This window comes from Pteropus vampyrus, unplaced genomic scaffold (assembly GCF_000151845.1).
Source record: "Pteropus vampyrus isolate Shadow unplaced genomic scaffold, Pvam_2.0 Scaffold9, whole genome shotgun sequence".
NCBI lineage: Eukaryota > Metazoa > Chordata > Mammalia > Chiroptera > Pteropodidae > Pteropus > Pteropus vampyrus.
The window spans coordinates 5,585,726-5,605,027 of NW_011888790.1; the positions used below are offsets into that span (position 1 = coordinate 5,585,726).

A 19,302-nucleotide genomic window follows, 5' to 3' on the forward strand; every position below is an offset into this window, starting at 1 on the left:
TTGAGTGGTATTTGCAGCAGCCATCTTCTAAAATGAACCTTCTAAAGTAAAATAAACCTCCAGTTTCTCCCGTCGTCTTATTAGACGAGATACTTCTGCTGTAGTCTTTTTAAGGAAAATAATGTCTTCATAAAATTTAAGTTAGTAAAAGATTTAGTATGTTTTATGTGATTCATTTATTCAGTAAAGTGTATCTATTAGGTGACACTATTTTAGGTACTAATGTTAATAGTGGTATGTAGAATAGACAAGGTTCCTCTCTTTCAGGAGCTTACATTCTAAGGGGTGGGGACAGACAATAAATAAGGACAAAATTCGTATAGTGAATGTTCAGAGGAGACTGAACACATAATTATCTCTGAAGAGATAATTAAGCAGAGATGTTAATAAACTGGCATTTGAAGATTTGGAGCAAGATCATTCATAGAAAAGGAGAAATAGCTGTAAAGGCCCTAAGTTGCTAACTGACTTGATGTGTTTAAGAATTAGAAAGCCAGTATGGCGGGCAAATGTCAAGATATACCCTCACTTCTTTTCTCACCCATCATCATAATCACTGCTTCGTCTGTGCCCTTAATACCATTGCCTCTCTCATGCTTCATTTTACTATCTTTGGTTAAATCCTGTTCCTGCATCCCGGAAGCTGCATGTGGCTGGAGAAGAGCACAGCAATGAACACCAATCTCAAGTGCTACTTGGCAGTTACACTGTATTTCCTCTAATCTCTTTAATCTCTTTACTCTCCCACTTAAAAAAGTATCTCACACCTTTATCTCCCTCCTCAAATCTCTTAACACCTTTTGCTATATCTTCACTCTCAGCTGATGATCTTATTTCTTATTTTACTAAGAAAATACAAAACAGTTAGATGAGAGCTTCCATACTTACGAAAGTTATAGATATATCCACTTACCTAACTCTATACCCATTTACTATCTTTTCTCTATTTTTATTGATGTTATATCTAAGGCCAATCTCTCTTACGGATTTCATATACACCTGCTCAAAGTCATTCCAATACTCCTTCTATTCTTGAGCCATCATCTTTCTCCTTCATACTGTAAGTTTTCCTATCTTATAAAAAGGCTTCTCTTGCCTCCACATTTTCCTTCAGTTGTTCCCCATTTTCCTACTCAGTTTTATGGTAAAACTCCTTGAAAAAGATATATTTTGACTCTGATTTTTCTCCTCTTGTTCTTTTGTCAACATAATCCAATCAGTGCTTTTATTTCTACATTCCGCCAAAAATACTCATCAGGATTACCAAGTGATTTCCATGCTGTTAAATCCAAAGATTTTCACACCCTGCACCCCACAAGCATTTGAAACGATTGGTTACACTCTTCCTTGGACCACTTTTCCCAGTAAATAAACTTTCAAGATATTAACCACACACTCTTGTTTTTCTCTGTTTCTTTTGCATCTAATCTCTCTGACTCTTAGATGTCAAAATGTTTTGGTGCCTAGACCAACTTGGCCATCACATGGTTCTTGTAGGAAAGAGTAAAGGAAAGGAAATCAATGAGACAAGGAATAATTTTGTCGGTTGAATGAGGATTCAGGTAATAGACATGTAGAAAGTGGACTTCTGAAGGAATTTTGAAGCCTCCTTCTGAAAGAATTGTATAAAGATAAGATGCATTAAATTATTCATTTCTGTGACTGAGGTAAACACAAAGACCTCGGTCGACAAAATAATCAGCCAGGTTTAAAACCGAACAAAACAATTTAGCTGTTTGCCTTACAGCACAATGGCTGCCTGTTTTTTTTTTCTCCGCTTGAGTTCTAAAGCTGTTTCTGAAAGGATATCTTAGGTACTATACTCCTGATTAGGGTCTTTCTGAACTTTGAATCTCCAGCTGATTAATATGTTATTTGTCTCCCCTTCACTGTTTTTTTGTTTGTTTGTTTTTTGTTTTGGTTGTTTGTTTTTGTGGTAGTGGAATTGTGACACTTTTGAGTAGAAGTATTATTTAACAGCCAGAATTTCTTGAAATAGTTTCGTTTTTCATGAAACCATAGTTGGTATGGTAGATATCATATAGATATATGATATGTATGATATATATATCATACCAATTATGGTTTCATAAAGAAAATATATACATATGAGAGGTAGCAAAGCACAGTGGCTATGATTCAAGTCAGGTAGGCGTGCTCAAATTCTGTTCCTGTTAATTCTAGCTCTTGACCTTGCGTAATTTCCTTATTCTCAGTTTAAGTTTTTTCATCTGTAGAAAAAGGATAGTAATATCTATATTATAGGTTATTTTGAAGATTAAAAGAAATAATACAGGTAAAGTGTTCAATGCACAGTGCCTAATACTTGGCAAATGATAGTTAATATTACATTTCTAGCAAGGAATGTTAAAAACATGGACATATTTTAAAAACCTAAATATTGCATTTATTAGAGGAATTTTTAATTAGAAATTTCTTCTAATAAAGTTCTACTGTAACGTTTGCATCTACTTTTTAATATTATCCACTTCTGAACTTAGAATGCATGTATTTCAACAATAGAAGTCTTATGCTTTAAAAACATTTTAAAAATTAATGTTTAAGGCCTAGCATTATTTATCGGAGGTAGAGTAAGAGGCAAGGAAAGGGCACATTGGCAGGCGTAGGGAATCAATTTATAAATATATAGTGTTTCTTTTTGCTCAGTATTTAACATAGAGATGAAAATATTTTTGAATTTCATTTTTCTGTACAGTTAATCCTGACAGTCCTAACCTTTGGGTTGTACATTAGAATCATCTGGTGCACTTTTAAAAGCACCTGATGACCAGGTTCCATCCCTGACCAGTTAATTAAAATAAGGGCAAGGAAGGGGGACATCAGTATTTTTTAAAAAAAGCTCTCCAGGTGATTCTGATGTGCATCCTGCGATATAAATAAAACCGTTAGCCTATTTCTGTCCTCTTTTCACATGCCTATTGTCTCTTCATTTCAGTGAGTGCCCTACGCAGTCATGTACCAGTGTTCTGCAGCGCATCTCTGGCCATTCCCTTGTCCACTTCACAAGAAGTAGTGTACCAGTTGCCCCTTTGTCTTTTACAAAAACTAAACTTTGAGGGATTGGGCAACTGTCCATTTAGTTAGTGTTCATTAACTATTATGTTGTCTTTAAATAGATAGCTAGAATTATTCTTTTCTGTTTTTACTTAAGCTTTATTTTAATAGTTTGTTAGGAAAACTAAAAATAATTAGTTTTGAGATTTAAAAATATATTTTGATATATAATTGGCTTGTTTAATTCATGTTAAGAGCAACTTTTAGATTTTTATAAGAAGCACATAATTCCCCCATCACATGACTATCTTTTTTTCCTGAGATAATTTGGTAAGCATAATCATTATGAATTCGGTAATTCTAAGCAGTCGTCAGTTTTTTGCTGTCTTACCAATAGAACTAACAACTTATAAGTTATTATAAGAAAAATTATTACCTATAAAAATGGTTAGTATTAGTGTTGCAATTTTCAGATTTCTGTGGTTCACAAGTGGTATGTTCAGTTGGTGATATAAGACAATAGAAGGGAGCACATATTTTAAGGAGTTTTACTTATAGATTATAAGGTCCTTTGTTGAATTAATAGGACCAGTGTGTCTTTTCCACAGTAGATGTGAGGTTAATATTACTTGGTCTTACTCTAGAGGGACTGACTGCCTTGGCAGTAGCTACTTCAATCTTTGGTAACACTCATGGATTTTTAGCAATTATAATGAAAGGTTCTGAAACATTTCATTAATTTTAATATACTCTTTAGCTCTAACCTTGCAGAAAATTAGTAAGTATTCATAGTTTGGCTATTTACACATTCCAGTTGGTCACATCTGGTAGTCTATTCTAATGAATTTAAACAACTTTATTTAAATGAGGTTTTTGTATATTGTAAATCTAGTTCACAAACTTACTTGATCATAGCCATAAGCTAGACAATGCAGATATTATTTTTATTTGAAGAAATTGAATTATGCAGAGGTTAAACAATCTGTGTAAACATCTAAATTTCAGGAAGCTGGAAGACTAGAAGGACACCCAACTGTCTTTATTTAAATCTAACTGTTTCATTTAAATCTAAAACAAATAAGGAGCTTTTAATTTTCATGCCTGTGGTTTAGAAATTATTGAACTTTTGTCATCTAAGTTTAATAGGACTCTCTTGTATTTCATTTTATTTATTTAGGACTTTTAAAATTTCTGTCTTGAGATGATGGGCCTTTTAGACAGATATACTGATTTTCTACTTATAGTAAATTCTATGTATAAGGTGCGTAGAATCCTTGAAATATATGTGAGAGAACTACCCAGATATGTTAGAAGTAGTGCATCAGGAAGGCTACTACTACAGAAAATAGAAGACACACAAAATTAAGTTACAAAACATTAAATTATGACAACCAGAGAGTAAATTGGTTGAATTGGTGTTGAATTTTAAAATTTGTTTTTCTTTGTAAATATAGGCAACTTTCCATTTTACATGTTAATTATAGACCCATAAAACCTGTATTATTAAAACATTCAGAAAAACTATTTTTAGTCAATGTGGCAATTTTCCCAGACTGTTTGGTATGAAACTGAAATTCTTGAGTTTTATTTATTTTTATTCTGCCTACCCATGTTTCTTTACTCCAGATTTTGAAAACATTTATCCATGTAATTGAACCTAAAATTAATTTCAAAAAATCAGTTCATAACATTATTGTAATTATAATCTATTAACAAAAAAATGTAGCTTGACATAGCTCTGGAATTTGAGAAACCCTAAGATTTTAAAGATAATGGCTAAATGCATTTACTTAACTTTTATAGAGCGCCAGTGAAATTGGTCACATCTGGTATCTGTTCTAATTAGTAGGCAACCTGGAATATAATGTCCTCTTTATCAAAAAATAAAACTTGTTCAACTGGTTCAGCTATCTTAAGCTGACTAAGTTCACATTGTAGCTTGAAGTTGATGGTGGTGATGTCTACCAAAATATAGGTATTTTAGGTACTATTCTCAAACTCTAAAATATTTAGACTGTTATAAGTACTATTGAGTAATAAAGTGGGAGATAAAAAGAAAACATGGGGGAAAAATCAGCTGTAATTGTCTACTTTCCTTAGTAGATTACCTTGACAGAAAACATTTAAAAAATCAAATTATACAAATGTAATTTTTAAAATAAAATATAAAAATGCAAGTTGCTTGCATTTAAAAGATTCATCTAAATTGAACCTTTTATTTTACAGATTAGAAAACTGAGCCCAGAGAGGAGAAATTGATCAAGCTAATACTAGAATTCAGATTTTCTGGTTCCTGTTCCATTCAAAGTATACATTTTTGTATGATGAAGTGACACCCAAAATTTAATAGGATTTGGTGAATAAAGTTAGTAATTATTTCCCCTCTCCATTGAAATATTTTCTAGAGATTTTACTCATGGTCAGCTGATTTCTTGTTTTGAGAGACCTTTTTCTGAAAGGAAAATTGGTGTTTAGTAATTATTTGGATAATATGTTAAGGAAACAAGCCTGATTGGTTTTTTTTTTTTTTTTTTTTACATTAAGGTTTGCTTTATGTTTTCCCCCTTATTGGCCTCTTTTTGGATTTTAAGCTGATAGCATGACAATCTATTTTAAAGGTTTTTCAGCACAGAAAAGGTGGTGTAAAATGTTTATTTCTTATTTATACTGATATATTCAATAATTCTAAAAATATCTTGAATTTAAGAGAAATTATTGCATAAGTAGACACTAGTGAGATACAAGTGTCATGAATTACTTTGCATTCTTGAAATTTAATTCTGTTATTCTGTTAAAAAGATTAAAGAAACTTATTTAACTTATTTACAAATATTCAAAACGTTTGGAGTTTTTTCAAAATTTGCTGTTTATAATGTTAAAAAAACTTTAAAATATCGTTTTTTATCAAACTTTTGTTTTTTTAAATATAATTTTAACATACTGTTAACCACCTGGCATTTTACCAATTTTTTTTTAAGTGATATATAGCACACCAGTGAAATTAACTTTATTGTAACAGTGTGAATGATTTACAATCTATATTTAAAGTGCTTTATAATTGAGAACAAACTGTTACTGGTGGAGATGTGTCTGACTCTTATCCACATATGATCATGCTCCGCATAACAATGTTTCAGTCAATGACAGACCACATATTCAGTGGTAGCCCCATAATAGTATAATGAAGCTGAGAAATTCCTATTGCCTAGTGATGTTGTACCTGTTCTAAGATCCTAGCACAACACGTTACTCATGTGTTTGTGGTGATGATGGTGTAGAAAAATCTGCGCTGCCAGTCATGTGAAAGTATAGCACATACAATTATGTATAGTACATAGTATCTGATAATAATAAGTGAGTGTTACTTGTTTATGTATTTACTATACTATACTTTTTATTGTTATTTTAGAGAGTACTCTCTAAAAAAGATTGCTGTAAAACAGTATATTGTGTTATGTCAACAGCACCTTATGTATCTCAGTGCTTACTGCGTCTCTTGATTACATAATTTTCTTGGGCTTGATTTAATCTCGTGTTGCTTTTTACAGGAACATGCTGTACAGGCTTTAGCCTAGGTGTGTAGTAGTCTATACCATCTAGGTTTGTGTAAGTAAACTCTGTGACGTTCCCACAAAATCACCTAACAATGCATTTCTCAGAATGTATCCTGTTATGTAGTTCATGACTTTCGTTCATTCTTGCCTTCTCTCCTTGCTTATCTGTGACTTTTCCTCTCTTACAGTGGGAAACCTCTTACAGTTGGGCCCGTACCAGCCACCATCTGTTTTACTTATTTTTTATGTCCAGTATGCATGCATAGTAGTTTCAGAATTATTAACCCATTGCCCTGTGAGGAATTACTTTACCAATTAGAATACAGTGTTTATTAGAGTTCTTTTTTTATTCTTATAGTTAATAGTCAAAACACCCAGTTACTTAGGTCAGCACCGTTTCTCATACCACCTCCTTCAGTGTGGCTGTGCCATGTATTTGTAATATAGTTACAGTTGATTTTTAAAATTTGGATACATTCACATTCACTCTTTATGTTGTGAAGTTCAGTGGATTTTAACACATGCATAGCGTCAGGCTACCAGTCAAGCTACCTACCACTCCAGTACCATATGGAATAGTTCATCTCTTATTTAAAAGTTTCCCTGTGTGTTCTCTCTCTTTTTTTTTTTTTTTGGTCAGTTGCTCCCCTGCACTCCTCTTCAGTGCCCTGGCAACTGATCTGTTTTCTATCTCTCTAGTTTTGCCTTTCCAGGCCTTTCCAAAATGTTACATGAATGGAAGTATTTAATGTGTAGCCTTTTTGGCCTGGATTCTTTCCTTTAGCAAAATGTATTTAAGATTCATCCATGTTGCATGAATTAATAATAGCTTGTTCTTTTTTTTGTCGAATAGAATTCTATTGTATTATGTACCATTTTGTCTGTTCACTTTTTGAAGGGCATCCTCATTGGTATAAACATTCATGTATAGGTTTTAATATGAACATAATTCACTTTGGTAAATACCCAGGGGCACAGTTGCTGAGTTGTATGATAAGTCTGTTTAACGTCATTAAAAACTGCCTAACTTTTCTGGAGTGGCTATATTTGTCTTCAATTTGAAAGATATTTTAGCTGGATTTAGACTTTTTGGTTGATAGTAGTTGTTTTCTTCCTGTAGTGTTAAAAATGTTGATCTACTCTCCTCTGATTTGCATTGTTTCTGATGAGAAGTCTGTTGTCATTCCATCTTTGTTATTTCTTTCTGTATGTATTTTTTTCCCCTTCTAGTTGCTTTAAGATTTCTCTATCACTGTTTTTCAGTAGGTTGACTCTAAAATGATGAAGTATTTATTTTGTTGTTTTTGGTGGTTGCTGAAATTCTTGAAACTGTGAGTTTACAGTTCTCGTCAAATTTAGGAAAAATTTGCCCTTTGCTTTTTATATTTCCTGCTCTTCCACTCTTTCTGGAATACTAGTTACATTAATGATAAGCCTATTTGATATTGTCCAACAGTTCACTGTGTCACTTGATATTGTCTCACAGCTCCTTTCTTTCCTAGTCCCCTTTCTCACTGTTTAATTTTTCTGTTGCTTTGTCTTCAAGTTCATTAAACTTTATGAATAACCTAATTCCTTGCTAGATGGTAAGAATTACATTTATAGTAGTAAATATACTTATGCTTTAAAACAACCTTCATTATTTTTGAGAGACACATACTTAATTCCAGTGCTACATATAAAGTTGGTAATGAGCAATTACATTTTTGCCATAGAACCAGGCAAATACTTCAGCACACATATACAATGTAAGATGATCAAAATTAAGTCAGGGTATGGCATTCACTAACTTTGTGGTCAAACATAAAACAAGAGACTAAATATAAGTTTTCATTATGTGGATTCTTTTTAAAACTGTAATAATGTTGATTCTTAATGATGTGTTTTCCTCGAAAATGTTTCTGCCTTTATTAGATTGCTTTTTAGAGGTAATCCATATGTATGTATGTGTGTCTATGTTTATTGGTTTTAATAAAATTGATTCATACTTTTTATGAATTTAAATTAAATGTTTTTATTATCCTCTCCAAAGTAAACTTTATATGATGTTAAATAATTGCTCTAAATTAGAATGTATTTTTAGTGGTTAGCAACTATTATTAGATCAATAGTTATACTTAACTATCTCCCTAGGGTAAGCATTTTACTAAAACTTAGTTGAGAAACATTTGTCTTAAAAATGTATACTTATAAATTCTTTGTAGATAACACTTAAAGATTTTTGATCTCTCATTTTCAATTTACATTTTTTAGTTAGCATCTCTAGTGACCATCACCTCTGCTTCAATGATATTTTTGTAACTGGTGTACACAGTGTCCAGTCATTTTGGACTTATTTATCTTGGTTCAGGTTAAGAAACAAGCCCTGTTGTTTTTCTGCTGTAGTGTAATAATAATAGTAAAACAGATTCTATTAGAGCACTCTTCATTGGAGTAGATTTTAATTATCAAGTTAGATGTGCATCTATTAATCATCATAAAAACGTTTCATCTTATAGCATAGGAATAAATGTCATAAACTGAATGAATGTTATATAAGTAAGCATTTGGGGAGGCAAGGGATTTGAAATTAAATGGCAGAATCTGAATTAATCGGTTATTTCTGAGACAGGAGAATATTATTTAAAGGAAATAGATCAGTTGAGGGCTGTACTTTTTTGTACACTTCATTTTTATTTACTCTAAGTTTCTTCCTTGTTTGTGTGAGGTCTGGCAGACAGTTTTAATTGGAGAGAGTAGAAGTAGGAAGAGTTTTTTGTATTTAATAATTTCGATCTCAAAGTATATTGGCCAGTCTAGCCTTCCTCAGATGGTTAAGAGGAATATCAGTTAGTATATAAAAAAATGTACGCTTTGTTTTTGTTTTGTTTTATATGTATCATATTAGATATTTTTGCTAATGTTCATATATTTACATGTTAGTAATTTTGACGGCTTTTGGATAATTCCACTCTAGAGGGAGAACTGGTGGGCGGTCCTTCCTGTGACACGACCCTTGAGTGACAGTTCTGTTTGATTGCCTCCAGTACTGTGAGGAAAGGACACGACTCTATGGTGAGGACTGATGGACATACATTATCTGAGAAAAGAAACTACCAGGTAAGCCCAATTCTTTTTCCTTTTTCTCTATTGGTCATATAGCTACATTGAACTGTTTAATGTGTTATATTTAACTGGAACCAGCAGATTGGATAGACCTCAATTTGAAAAATTTGGGTTATAATTTAAAATATATATGTTGGATTTGACAGTTAAAATAGTTGCAGACATTTTTCAAAGTAAAGCATACTTATAATAAATGTATATTCTTTATTGTCAAAACAAATTTTCTGTTGTGTGTATATGTCAAAACTTAGATTATCTGATACACAATTTATAACATCATGGCTGGATTCAGAGCTAGTATTCCATAAAACAAAATATTGATTGCTTCTATACATATTATCTCTGAAAGACTAAATTTAAAGCTTTATGCTCTATTCAGGGTAATGGAGCATCACAGAAATGTAGACAAAATTGGTTAGCATATAGAAGAAATAGAAATGAAAATCCCAGGATGCTCAGAGACCCAAATTCTATTTAATTTGTTATTTACTTGCTGTTTTTATAATGCTAGATTCTTTTCTCATTTATTAAATAAGTTAATATCCATCCCCTATGTAGTGTCAAAGGATGGTTAAAGTGGAATATTTCTTTTTTCTTTCTTAGCTTTTAAAAGGAGGTGAATTTTAAAGGTAGTGATTAAAGGAAAACATTTGAATTTAATTTCTTCAAAGAAAATATTTTTTATTCATTTGATAATAATCTTTTATCAGATTATTCAGAATACAGATAGTTTAAAGCCCAAGTAGGAATAAGCTTTAGGCTTCATGCACAGATACATATACAACCTCCTTGTCTCCCTTCCACCAACCAGTTTCATTACCTCGAGGCTGTGAAGACAACTAGTTTGATAGCAGCAGCTTTGGTTAATCTGCTGATCATTTATTTTAGCTCAGTTAATTTTTTCTTCTTTCGAATTGGAAAAGTGAAGAAAATTGTTTATGGGTATTCATGGTGTAATGGCAGAGAGCCTTTGATTATAAGCCTTAGGTTCTGATATGGACATTGTCTCTAATAAAAAGTAGTATCATATTTAACCTTTCTAGAGTTTCACCTGACTTTCTGTCTAAAGTTTCTTGCCAGATCTTTATGATTTTAATAAGCAACAGTAAGCTATGTGGAATCGGTTCTCCCTGTAACCCTTTCTGTTCTGAATTCTCATAAGACTTTACCAACACGGCCTTTGCTAATTATTTATACCTGCTGTAGCAACTCCTGTCTCACAACCACTTCCAACTACCTTGACTCAAAAGATTTTAATTGGTCACAGCACTTGAGCTGTTGCATCTTTTGATAGGTTACGGTAAATTATTTTAAGAACATTGTGATTCTAGTTTATGTGGCTTTTCAGTGCTCATAACCCACTTTGTAAAGAACTTTGTATGATTGCACAGTGTGGTTAATTTACTTAATGGAATCATATTAATATAGAATTCCAAAGTTTGCACTTGGGAATAAAATGAGATTGTTTTACACATGAAGAGGGTTCATAATTCCTGCTCTTTTACTCTAAAAATAGTTTATTGTTTCAGTCACATTATTTACAAATAACCCAGGTTTTTGAGATTAACTGAAAAATGCATTCATGGCTGAAAATATTTTTCCTTTTCTTTTATTGTTACTTATTGACACTTAACACATGTTGAAATACCCTTGGAACAATGGTTTAAATCTCCATCATAAAATTATTTTTTTTAAACCTTCTGAAAAGTACACGTATAAAAATACAATTTTCTGTCTGACATGAATATATTAAGCACATATGAGAAATTCAAAAGAATATTAAATCACTTACATTTGTCTTGGTCATGCTAAGAGTTTGTATATGCTGAGGTAAAATGACTTGGATTTTTAAAAATCCCATTTTGGAGGAATTTTTTATTTCCTGTTTTTTATGGAAAAGTGGTATTTCTTTGTATCCATGTTGATACTCATTTTATCTTGGAGGGCTTTTGTGTTTGGAAAGCACTTGATGTCTTATAGTGATATTTAAGCATCCTGATAATAGGCTAATATTCCAGAGTTTAAAAGAATAATATTTCTCTAATTCCCATTTCCTTATAGACCTGATTAAATAAAGCCCCAGGAATTTAGTTTAGGAAGGTGCAGTTCCTCAGCTTTGTGCTAAAAATAAATGACTTTATGATGGGTATTGGTTGAAGTATTAATTTTTATACTATTATATAGTCTGTGTTTTATTTCTTACTATAAATTTAAGCCCAGTTCAGTTTTAGGAGTTTGAATAGAGTTGTTGAAGTTTATTTGCATAGATAGACTGGCATACCTTAAGGTAAAATAATTTAATTATTTAAATAGTTCACAATTCATTCCTTTTTTAAAGGACTATCAAGCTGTTTTCAAGGAAATATAACTCTGATTTTTTGCCAAATATTTCTTCCTTTGATTTATGCTGATTTACTCCAGCTATGAGCATGTTCACATATAACCATGTTAATTATCAGTTTAACTCATCAGTGGCTTTCCGTCTTACATAAAAAAGCTAGGCTCCTAAACATTATATATTGTCTTTCCACATTCTGATCCTTACATCCTTTTACCTTTCAAGTGTCTGTCCTCTGACTCCCTATAGTGAGTTTATCCATTTAATAATATAGAACTGCTTTTAGTCTCTCTACCATTCACTTTACTTGGTTTGGTTCCTCTTCATATAATGCCTCACCTTTCTTCACATGATTTAAGAATTAGGTGTCAATGGCAACTTCCAAAAGCCATTCTCCGATGGACTCAATGCTCCTTTATCTTGATTTCATAGCCTTCGTGCATACATTGTAGTTATCTGTTTATTTGTCCTTGTCTTCCTATAGATTTGTGCTGTAGGCACTAGCAGTAAGTGGCTATTTATTTTGGTATTGCCAGTACCTAGCATGGTTCCTTTTTATTAGTTTTTTAAATCACAGAAATAACAGTTGCTCATCCCAAAAATTTTGAAGAAAAAAAAGGAAACATAAAATAGAGCTTGTAAGTTTACCTTCACAATTTTACTCTTGTTTAGTGTGTATCTTTTCTGATCTTTTCTAGTGATTATATAGGTACAAATGTGCAAATGTGATTTGTTGTTTTGTTTTTAACAAATATATGTTTTTTTGCAGCTTGTATAATATACTTACTCAATTAAGTATAATATGCAAGCTGCAGAAAAAGTATATTATACTTTCCATGTCCTGTCCTTACCCTACCTCCTTCCCTAGAAGTAATCACTAGTTTGAATTTTGCGTTTCATTCTTTTTATTATTATATTATTACATATGTGCGTTTCAGTATATACATCTTCATGTATTGTGTGGCAATTTTTGGAAAGTGGTGCCATATCTTCCGTTATTTCAAATGGAAAAAAAGTGAATATCTAGCCCGCCCAAAATCGTAAACAATTCACTAGGGATTTCTGCATAATATCAAGCAGTTAAAATATGTTGCCTAATTATTTAACACATACAAATGTATAACTGTGTTTCCGTTCAGTATGCAAGAGTATTATACAGTACTGTATTATGTATTGCAATGAAAATGTAGTGTAAATAAGCAATGAAGTACCCTGTTCTTTTATTCTAATTATACATTGTTGAAATTTTTATCTTCTGTCAGAGTGCATCTAACAGCTGATACGATATCTTACAGTCATAGTTGTAACATAGTAGCTTATAACCTTCTGGTGATGCCTTCTAGAGTGAATAAAAACAGCACTAGCATCAGAGCATTTTAGAATCTGTGGTACCTTAAAGTATGTTAAAGATAAATAATGAATGTAAAGAATACTTAAAATGAACAGGAATTAAAAAAAAATGAATACTTAGCAGTTGAACAGTAGTCAGAGTAGATTTGGTACCTAGAGCTAAAAGATGGAGGCTTTAGTCATTGTTGCTGTTTTAGTGTTATGTTAAGGTGAACAAGAGTGAGCTGGGGAAGGAATTCAAAAATAAATGCCTGAAACCAACAAACTGGTTCACAGTTTACTGTTGAAACTCTTGGAAGCAAATGGCTGTGACCTATTGTCTATAGCCAGAGATGAAGCAAGAGAGAGAAAAAACTCAAAATGGATGACTAAATTCTCTTTAGTTGAGGTTATACAACTCCTGCTAAAATGAGGTTGCTCTTAAATTATACCTTTGAATGGGATGCTTCTGCTCATGTCATTAGATATTCATTAGACCCCAACCTGGTCAGTAGAGGCTGCAGGGAGAACTCAAGCCCCTTTTTACTGTAGTAAAAATTGAGAGGTTTCTCCCTCAAAGGGAGTTCTGCTTCTTTTCCCAGCAATGATGTCAATAGATGTCATTTAGATACTATTGTCTTAAATTTTTTTTTTTTTAATTTTTGACATGTCATTTATGGCTCCTCTTCTTCTTCTTCCTCTGGCCAACCGAGAGTATCAAGTTAAATGAATTCCCAAGTTCCTCATTGATTGGCTTATTATTACATGATGCTAACAATGTTAGCCGTTCTTTGAATACATTATATGTTCTAATACTTTTTTCCTCATCTTTTGAATTCATCAAATGAGGTGACATTTGTTTCTCAAAAAGCAATACATGATTTATGGCACCCTTAATGTCTCAGTAATTTTTTCAGTATCTCTATGCCAAAAGAAATACTAACAGCTCTGTTAAACCAAGTAATTAGGTTCAGGCCACTTAACAGCAGTTCACATGTTATCTGACAGCTACTGCTGTATTTCCTCAAAAAGATTTAAAATATCTGGAGTGTGTGTTCACTGTGTTGCTCTTTTGAGAACTAAGGCCCTAGGCTTTTACACATGAAATAGTGTGTTCTTTTTCAGAAAATTATTTTACATTTAAGCAATTTGCTTCAATCATGAATATGGAATATATTCATCATTAATTAGAAAGGTAAAACAGTGTAAGTATTTCTATGAATCAAAATACAGAAGTAAGCAAAGTTAGCTTTTAAATATATTCTAAGGCTTTGCTTAGATTCTGGGATGATTGTACCAGTGGTGGCAGCTAAGGTTTTTTTTAAAAATCTTTCTGAATTTCTACATAAAGATAGAACAACTAGAGAGCAAAAAAATTGTAACAAAAGTTGGTGATGTATCTCCATGAACCCCAAATATAAGCAGGTGAGCACTAACAAAAAGACATGCATTTGTCAATTTTTGTGCATAAAAAAGTAGGGACAAGCATTGAGAGTCAGGACCTACAATTAGAAGCATCTCAAAGTTGTGAACAGCCCATTTGAAAGTGGTGTGTAATTAGCCAGTTTGAAATTGGAAGAGGGATTTGGCCCACTTAATTAATTAAATCAGTGTAAGAGCCCCATGGTGAGGCCTAAAGTGTCTTGAGCAGCCTGGCTCTATGGACTTTCAAGACTGACCCGCCAAGACCTTGCTGAGGAGAAATTTCTGAGAGTGAAATCAAAATAGAGCAAGGTATGGACAACAACAGGAGAGAAAAGGTCTGGATAAAAGTGGAAGAGGGGAACAGAGCTAGAAAATCTCAGAAAACAAGCCTTTGTATTTTTAAACACTATACGAAGACAACAGAACAGGGAGTTTTATAAAATTAGTTTTATGAACCAAGCCATAGTCTCAAAACTTAGGAAAATTAAATTTACAAAAGATCTTTGAAGAATGTTTGGGAGTGTTTGTGTCAATTTCGAGTCCTACCAGCAGTTTTTATATGATCTGACATTTCATAATGTCAGATTTTTAATTTTTAAACAATTTGTTGAGGTGGTGTTTGATTATATTTCCCTATTGAAATTAAGTAAATGCAAAAATTTTCCTATATCTTTTCAAAGATTTTTCATTTTGTCTTCATATTTAAATTTAATCCATCTGAAATTGATTTTTTTAATTTTATTTTTTTATGGTGACATTGGTTAACAAAATTAAATAAGTTTCAGCTGTACACTTTTAACAATAAGGCATATATATGTTTACCCTGCATGTTCACCTCCCATAGTTAGATTTCTTTCTGTCACCATATATTTGACCCCTTTTACCCCATCTATCCCCCATCCCCCACTGGTAACCACTAGTCTATAGTCCATGTCTGTGAGTCTCTGTTTGTCCTGTTTATTTGTTGCTTTTAGGTTTATATCCTACATATAAGTGATATCATGTGATTTTCAACTTTTTCTGTCTGGTTTATTTCGCTTAGCATGATTATCTTAAGGTCCATCCATGTTGTTTCAAATGGCAGTATTTCATTTCTTCTTATGGCTGAGTAATATTCCATTGTGTATATGTACCACAGCTTCTTTAGCTAGTCATCTATCATAGGACACTTTGGTTGCTTCTGTGTCCTGGCCACTGTGAATAATGCTGCTATGAACATCAGTGTGAAAATATCTTTTTGGATATGGGTTTTCAAGTCTGGGGTAAATACCCAGTAGAAGGATTGCTGGATCATATGGTAGATCAATTCTTAGCTTTTTGAGGAACCTCCATACTGTTTTCCGTATGAGATGTACCAATTGCAATCCTATCAGCAGTGTATGAAGGTTCCTTTTTCTCCATATCTTCTCCAACATTTGTTATTGTGTTGTTGATTATAGCTACTCTAACAGGTGTGAGGTGGTATCTCATTGTGGTTTTGATTTGCATTTCTCTAATAGCTAGTGATGTTGAGCATCTTTGCAAATATTTGTTGGCCATCTGTATGTCCTCTAGGGAGAGTGTCTGTCCAGGTCCTCTGCCCATTTTTTGATTGGATCATTTGTTTTTTATTATTGAGTTGTATGAGTTCCTTGTATATTTTGGATATTAGGCCCTTATGGGAGGCGTTGCTTGCAAATATATTTTCCCATTTGGATGAGTGTCTCTTCACCTTGTTGACGATTTCTTTTGCTGAGCAGAAGCTTTTTAGTTTGATGTGGTCACATTCATTTATTTTTGCTTTTACTTCCCTTGCATTTGAGGTCAAATTCATAAAATTCTCTTTAAGTCCAAGGTCCTTGAGTTTAGTTCCTATGTTTTCTTCTATGCATTTTATTGTTTCAGGTCTTATATTCAGGTCCTTAATCCACTTTGAGTTAATTTTGGTATGTGGTGCTAGACAACAGTCTAGTTTCATTCTTTTGCAGGTGACTTTCCAGTTCTCCCAGCCTCATTTATTGAAGAGGCTTTCCTTTCTCCACTGTATGTTTTTGGCTTTTTGGGAGAACATTATTTGCCCATATAAATATGGGTTTACTTCTGGACTTTTGATTCTGTTCCACTGATCTATATGTCTGTTTTGCTGCCAATACCATGCCGTTTTGATTATTGTCGCTTTGTAGTATAATTTGAAGTTGGGCATAGTGATGCCTCCCGCCTCATTTTTCTCAGGATGGCTTTGGCAATTTGGGGTCTTGTGCTTCCATCCAAATCTGATGTTTTTTGTTCTATTTCTTTAAAAAATGCCGATGAGATTTTGATGGGATTTGCATTAAATCTGTATAATGCTATAGGTAATATGGTCATTTTAATTATGTTGATTTATCCAATTCAAGAACACGAAATATCTTTCCATTTCTTTGTATCTTCTTTGATTTCTTTTAATAGGGTCTTGTAATTTTCATTATATAGGTCCTTCACATGTTTTGTTAAATTTATTCCTAGGTATTTTATTCTTTTTGTTGCAATTGCAAAAGGAATTATTTTTTCCACTTCTTTTTCTGACACTTCATTATTAGAGTATAGGAACGCTGTGGATTTTCGAACATTGATTTTGTATCTAGAAACTTTACTGTATTTGTTTATTGTTTCTAGTAGTGTGAAATTGATTTTTTAATATGGTGTGAGTTAGCAAAATTACCTTTCCTCAACACACAGAAGATCAGTTGTATTAGCATCATGTAGTTCTGCCTTCTTCAACTAATTAGCAGTGCTAGCGCTGTTGTAAATCAAGTTCTTTATATTTGCGGGTTCCTTTCTTATATCTCTATTCTGTTAATGTTGATCTGTTTTCTATGCCTGTACCAATATCATGTTTTCTTAACTACTATAGCTTTGCGTTAAATTTTCATGCCTGTCTGTTTGCCTTGGTCTTCACAAGTACCTTGACTTTCTTGGCCTTTTGTTCAGTGACAAATTTAGAATATGAAAAAAAGTATTGTTTGTAAGTGGAATTGCATTAACTTTGAGGAAGAATTAATGTCGTTATGTTGTTCTTTCTTTCCCTGAATTCATCATATTGTGGTCTCCTGTATATTCTTTCAGTAGTTTTATTTTTAAAAATAATGGTTGTACAAATCTTTAGTCAGATTGATGCATAAGTACTTTTCTACTTTTCCACTGCTGTTTTAGGGGGTAAATGGTATTTTTTATATTTTAGAGGTGTTATATTGACATACAGTTCATTTTAAATTGATATGGTATTAATGTTGCTAAACGTTTTTATTCTTAAAATTTATCTGTAGGTTCTTTGGGGGCTTTCCTGAAAATAAACATATATCTTAATCATTCTTTAGGTCTCAGCTGAATTTTGACTTCTTAAGGGAAGCATTTTCTGATTAGACCCCTGTTATACAGTCTCACTGTTCATTGTAATTGGAGGAAAGGGAGTGTTATTTTTGCTTTTTATTGTCATCCATAATTTAAAATGTTTGGTAGTTCTTTTTCTTTTCATTCTTTCCTCTTTCCATCCTTTCTTTTCCCTTCCGTTCCCTTGATTTTCTTCCCTCCCCACTTGCCTGCCTTCTTTTCTTCCTTCCTTCGCTCCCCTCTTTTTTCCCTTTCTTCTTTTTTCCTTGTAGTATCATTTCCCTTCTACCTGAAGGACTTAATTTTTGTTTTTTATATATGACACATAGGCAAAATTATTTAAAGTCAACTTTTACTTGAGGATTTCACATGTTGTGATTCCTTCCACTGCCTACCACCTTAGTTCCTCCAAAGTTTGAGTCATAATTTTCAGGGTAGCCTTTTTAAAACTTTGTTAAACCCACATTTGTCATGTCAGTCCACAGTTCTTTTAGTTGGGCTTCCTTGATCTCCTCTTGAATATGGACAAACTGATGACATACTTCAAAAATTTCCCACCTATAATCTTTGGGATTCAGTTTCTTCAAGCATTTTCCTTTAGGGACACTTTTAGGTTCAGAGTAGATCTTCCTGGTTTTCAATTTCAGACACCCTCTAAGTATTGAATAAGTTTCATATTCACCCTTAAGCTATTACACCCTAGAATAGTACAGATCTTTGGAGTATATCAGTACCTAATATTTAAAAAAGTAACTGTTAGATGTTTTATGTTTTTAACGTCTCTGTTTTGTGGTTCTTTCCCACAGATTTACCATAGTTCTATGAGTAAAGCAAAGTACATATTTACTCTATGAAGCATTTATAATGATGCGGGTCTACAGAAAAAGCTCCATCAGGATAGACCTAAACTAAAAAAATATTTTGTAATGCACTTTTGATGGCGATGAATTCTTTTAGGCCTTGTATGTCTGAAATCTTTTATTTTTGAAAGATTTGCTAGTATAGAATTCAAAGTTAACAGTTTTTTGTCTTAGTACTTTAAAGATTTTGCCCCACTGTCTTCTACTTAGATAATTTCTGACAAAAAGTCTTCTATCATCTTTATATTTAGTCCTCTTTATGTAATGTAACTTTCTCTAGACACTTTTAAGATTTTTTTGGTCATTGGTTTTACATATTTTGATTATG

At 32.5% G+C, this 19,302-nt stretch overlaps 1 protein-coding gene and 1 non-coding gene across 9 annotated transcripts in view; one reads left to right on the forward strand and one right to left on the reverse strand.

The window, feature by feature from the left end:
- CNOT2 (CCR4-NOT transcription complex subunit 2) overlaps window positions 1-19,302 on the forward strand; it is a 102,854-nt gene that overhangs the window by 25,242 nt on the left and 58,310 nt on the right. For 4 of the 8 annotated variants that reach the window (XM_011374208.2, XM_023520811.1, XM_011374223.2 and 1 more), the window contains one exon: window positions 9,526-9,668. The exons of 2 other annotated variants lie outside the window; for them this stretch is intronic. In XM_011374208.2, coding sequence (XP_011372510.1) covers window positions 9,621-9,668 — 48 coding nt within the window. In that variant the 5' untranslated portion in view covers window positions 9,526-9,620. Of the gene's footprint in view, window positions 1-9,525; window positions 9,669-19,302 lie in introns of those variants that run through there. 2 more of the 8 variants (XM_011374200.2, XM_023520810.1) reach the window with 1 other exon arrangement.
- Window positions 18,895-19,023, reverse strand: LOC111730201. Its single transcript, XR_002776598.1, has one exon. It is a non-coding gene; the product is annotated as a small nucleolar RNA SNORA18 (small nucleolar RNA).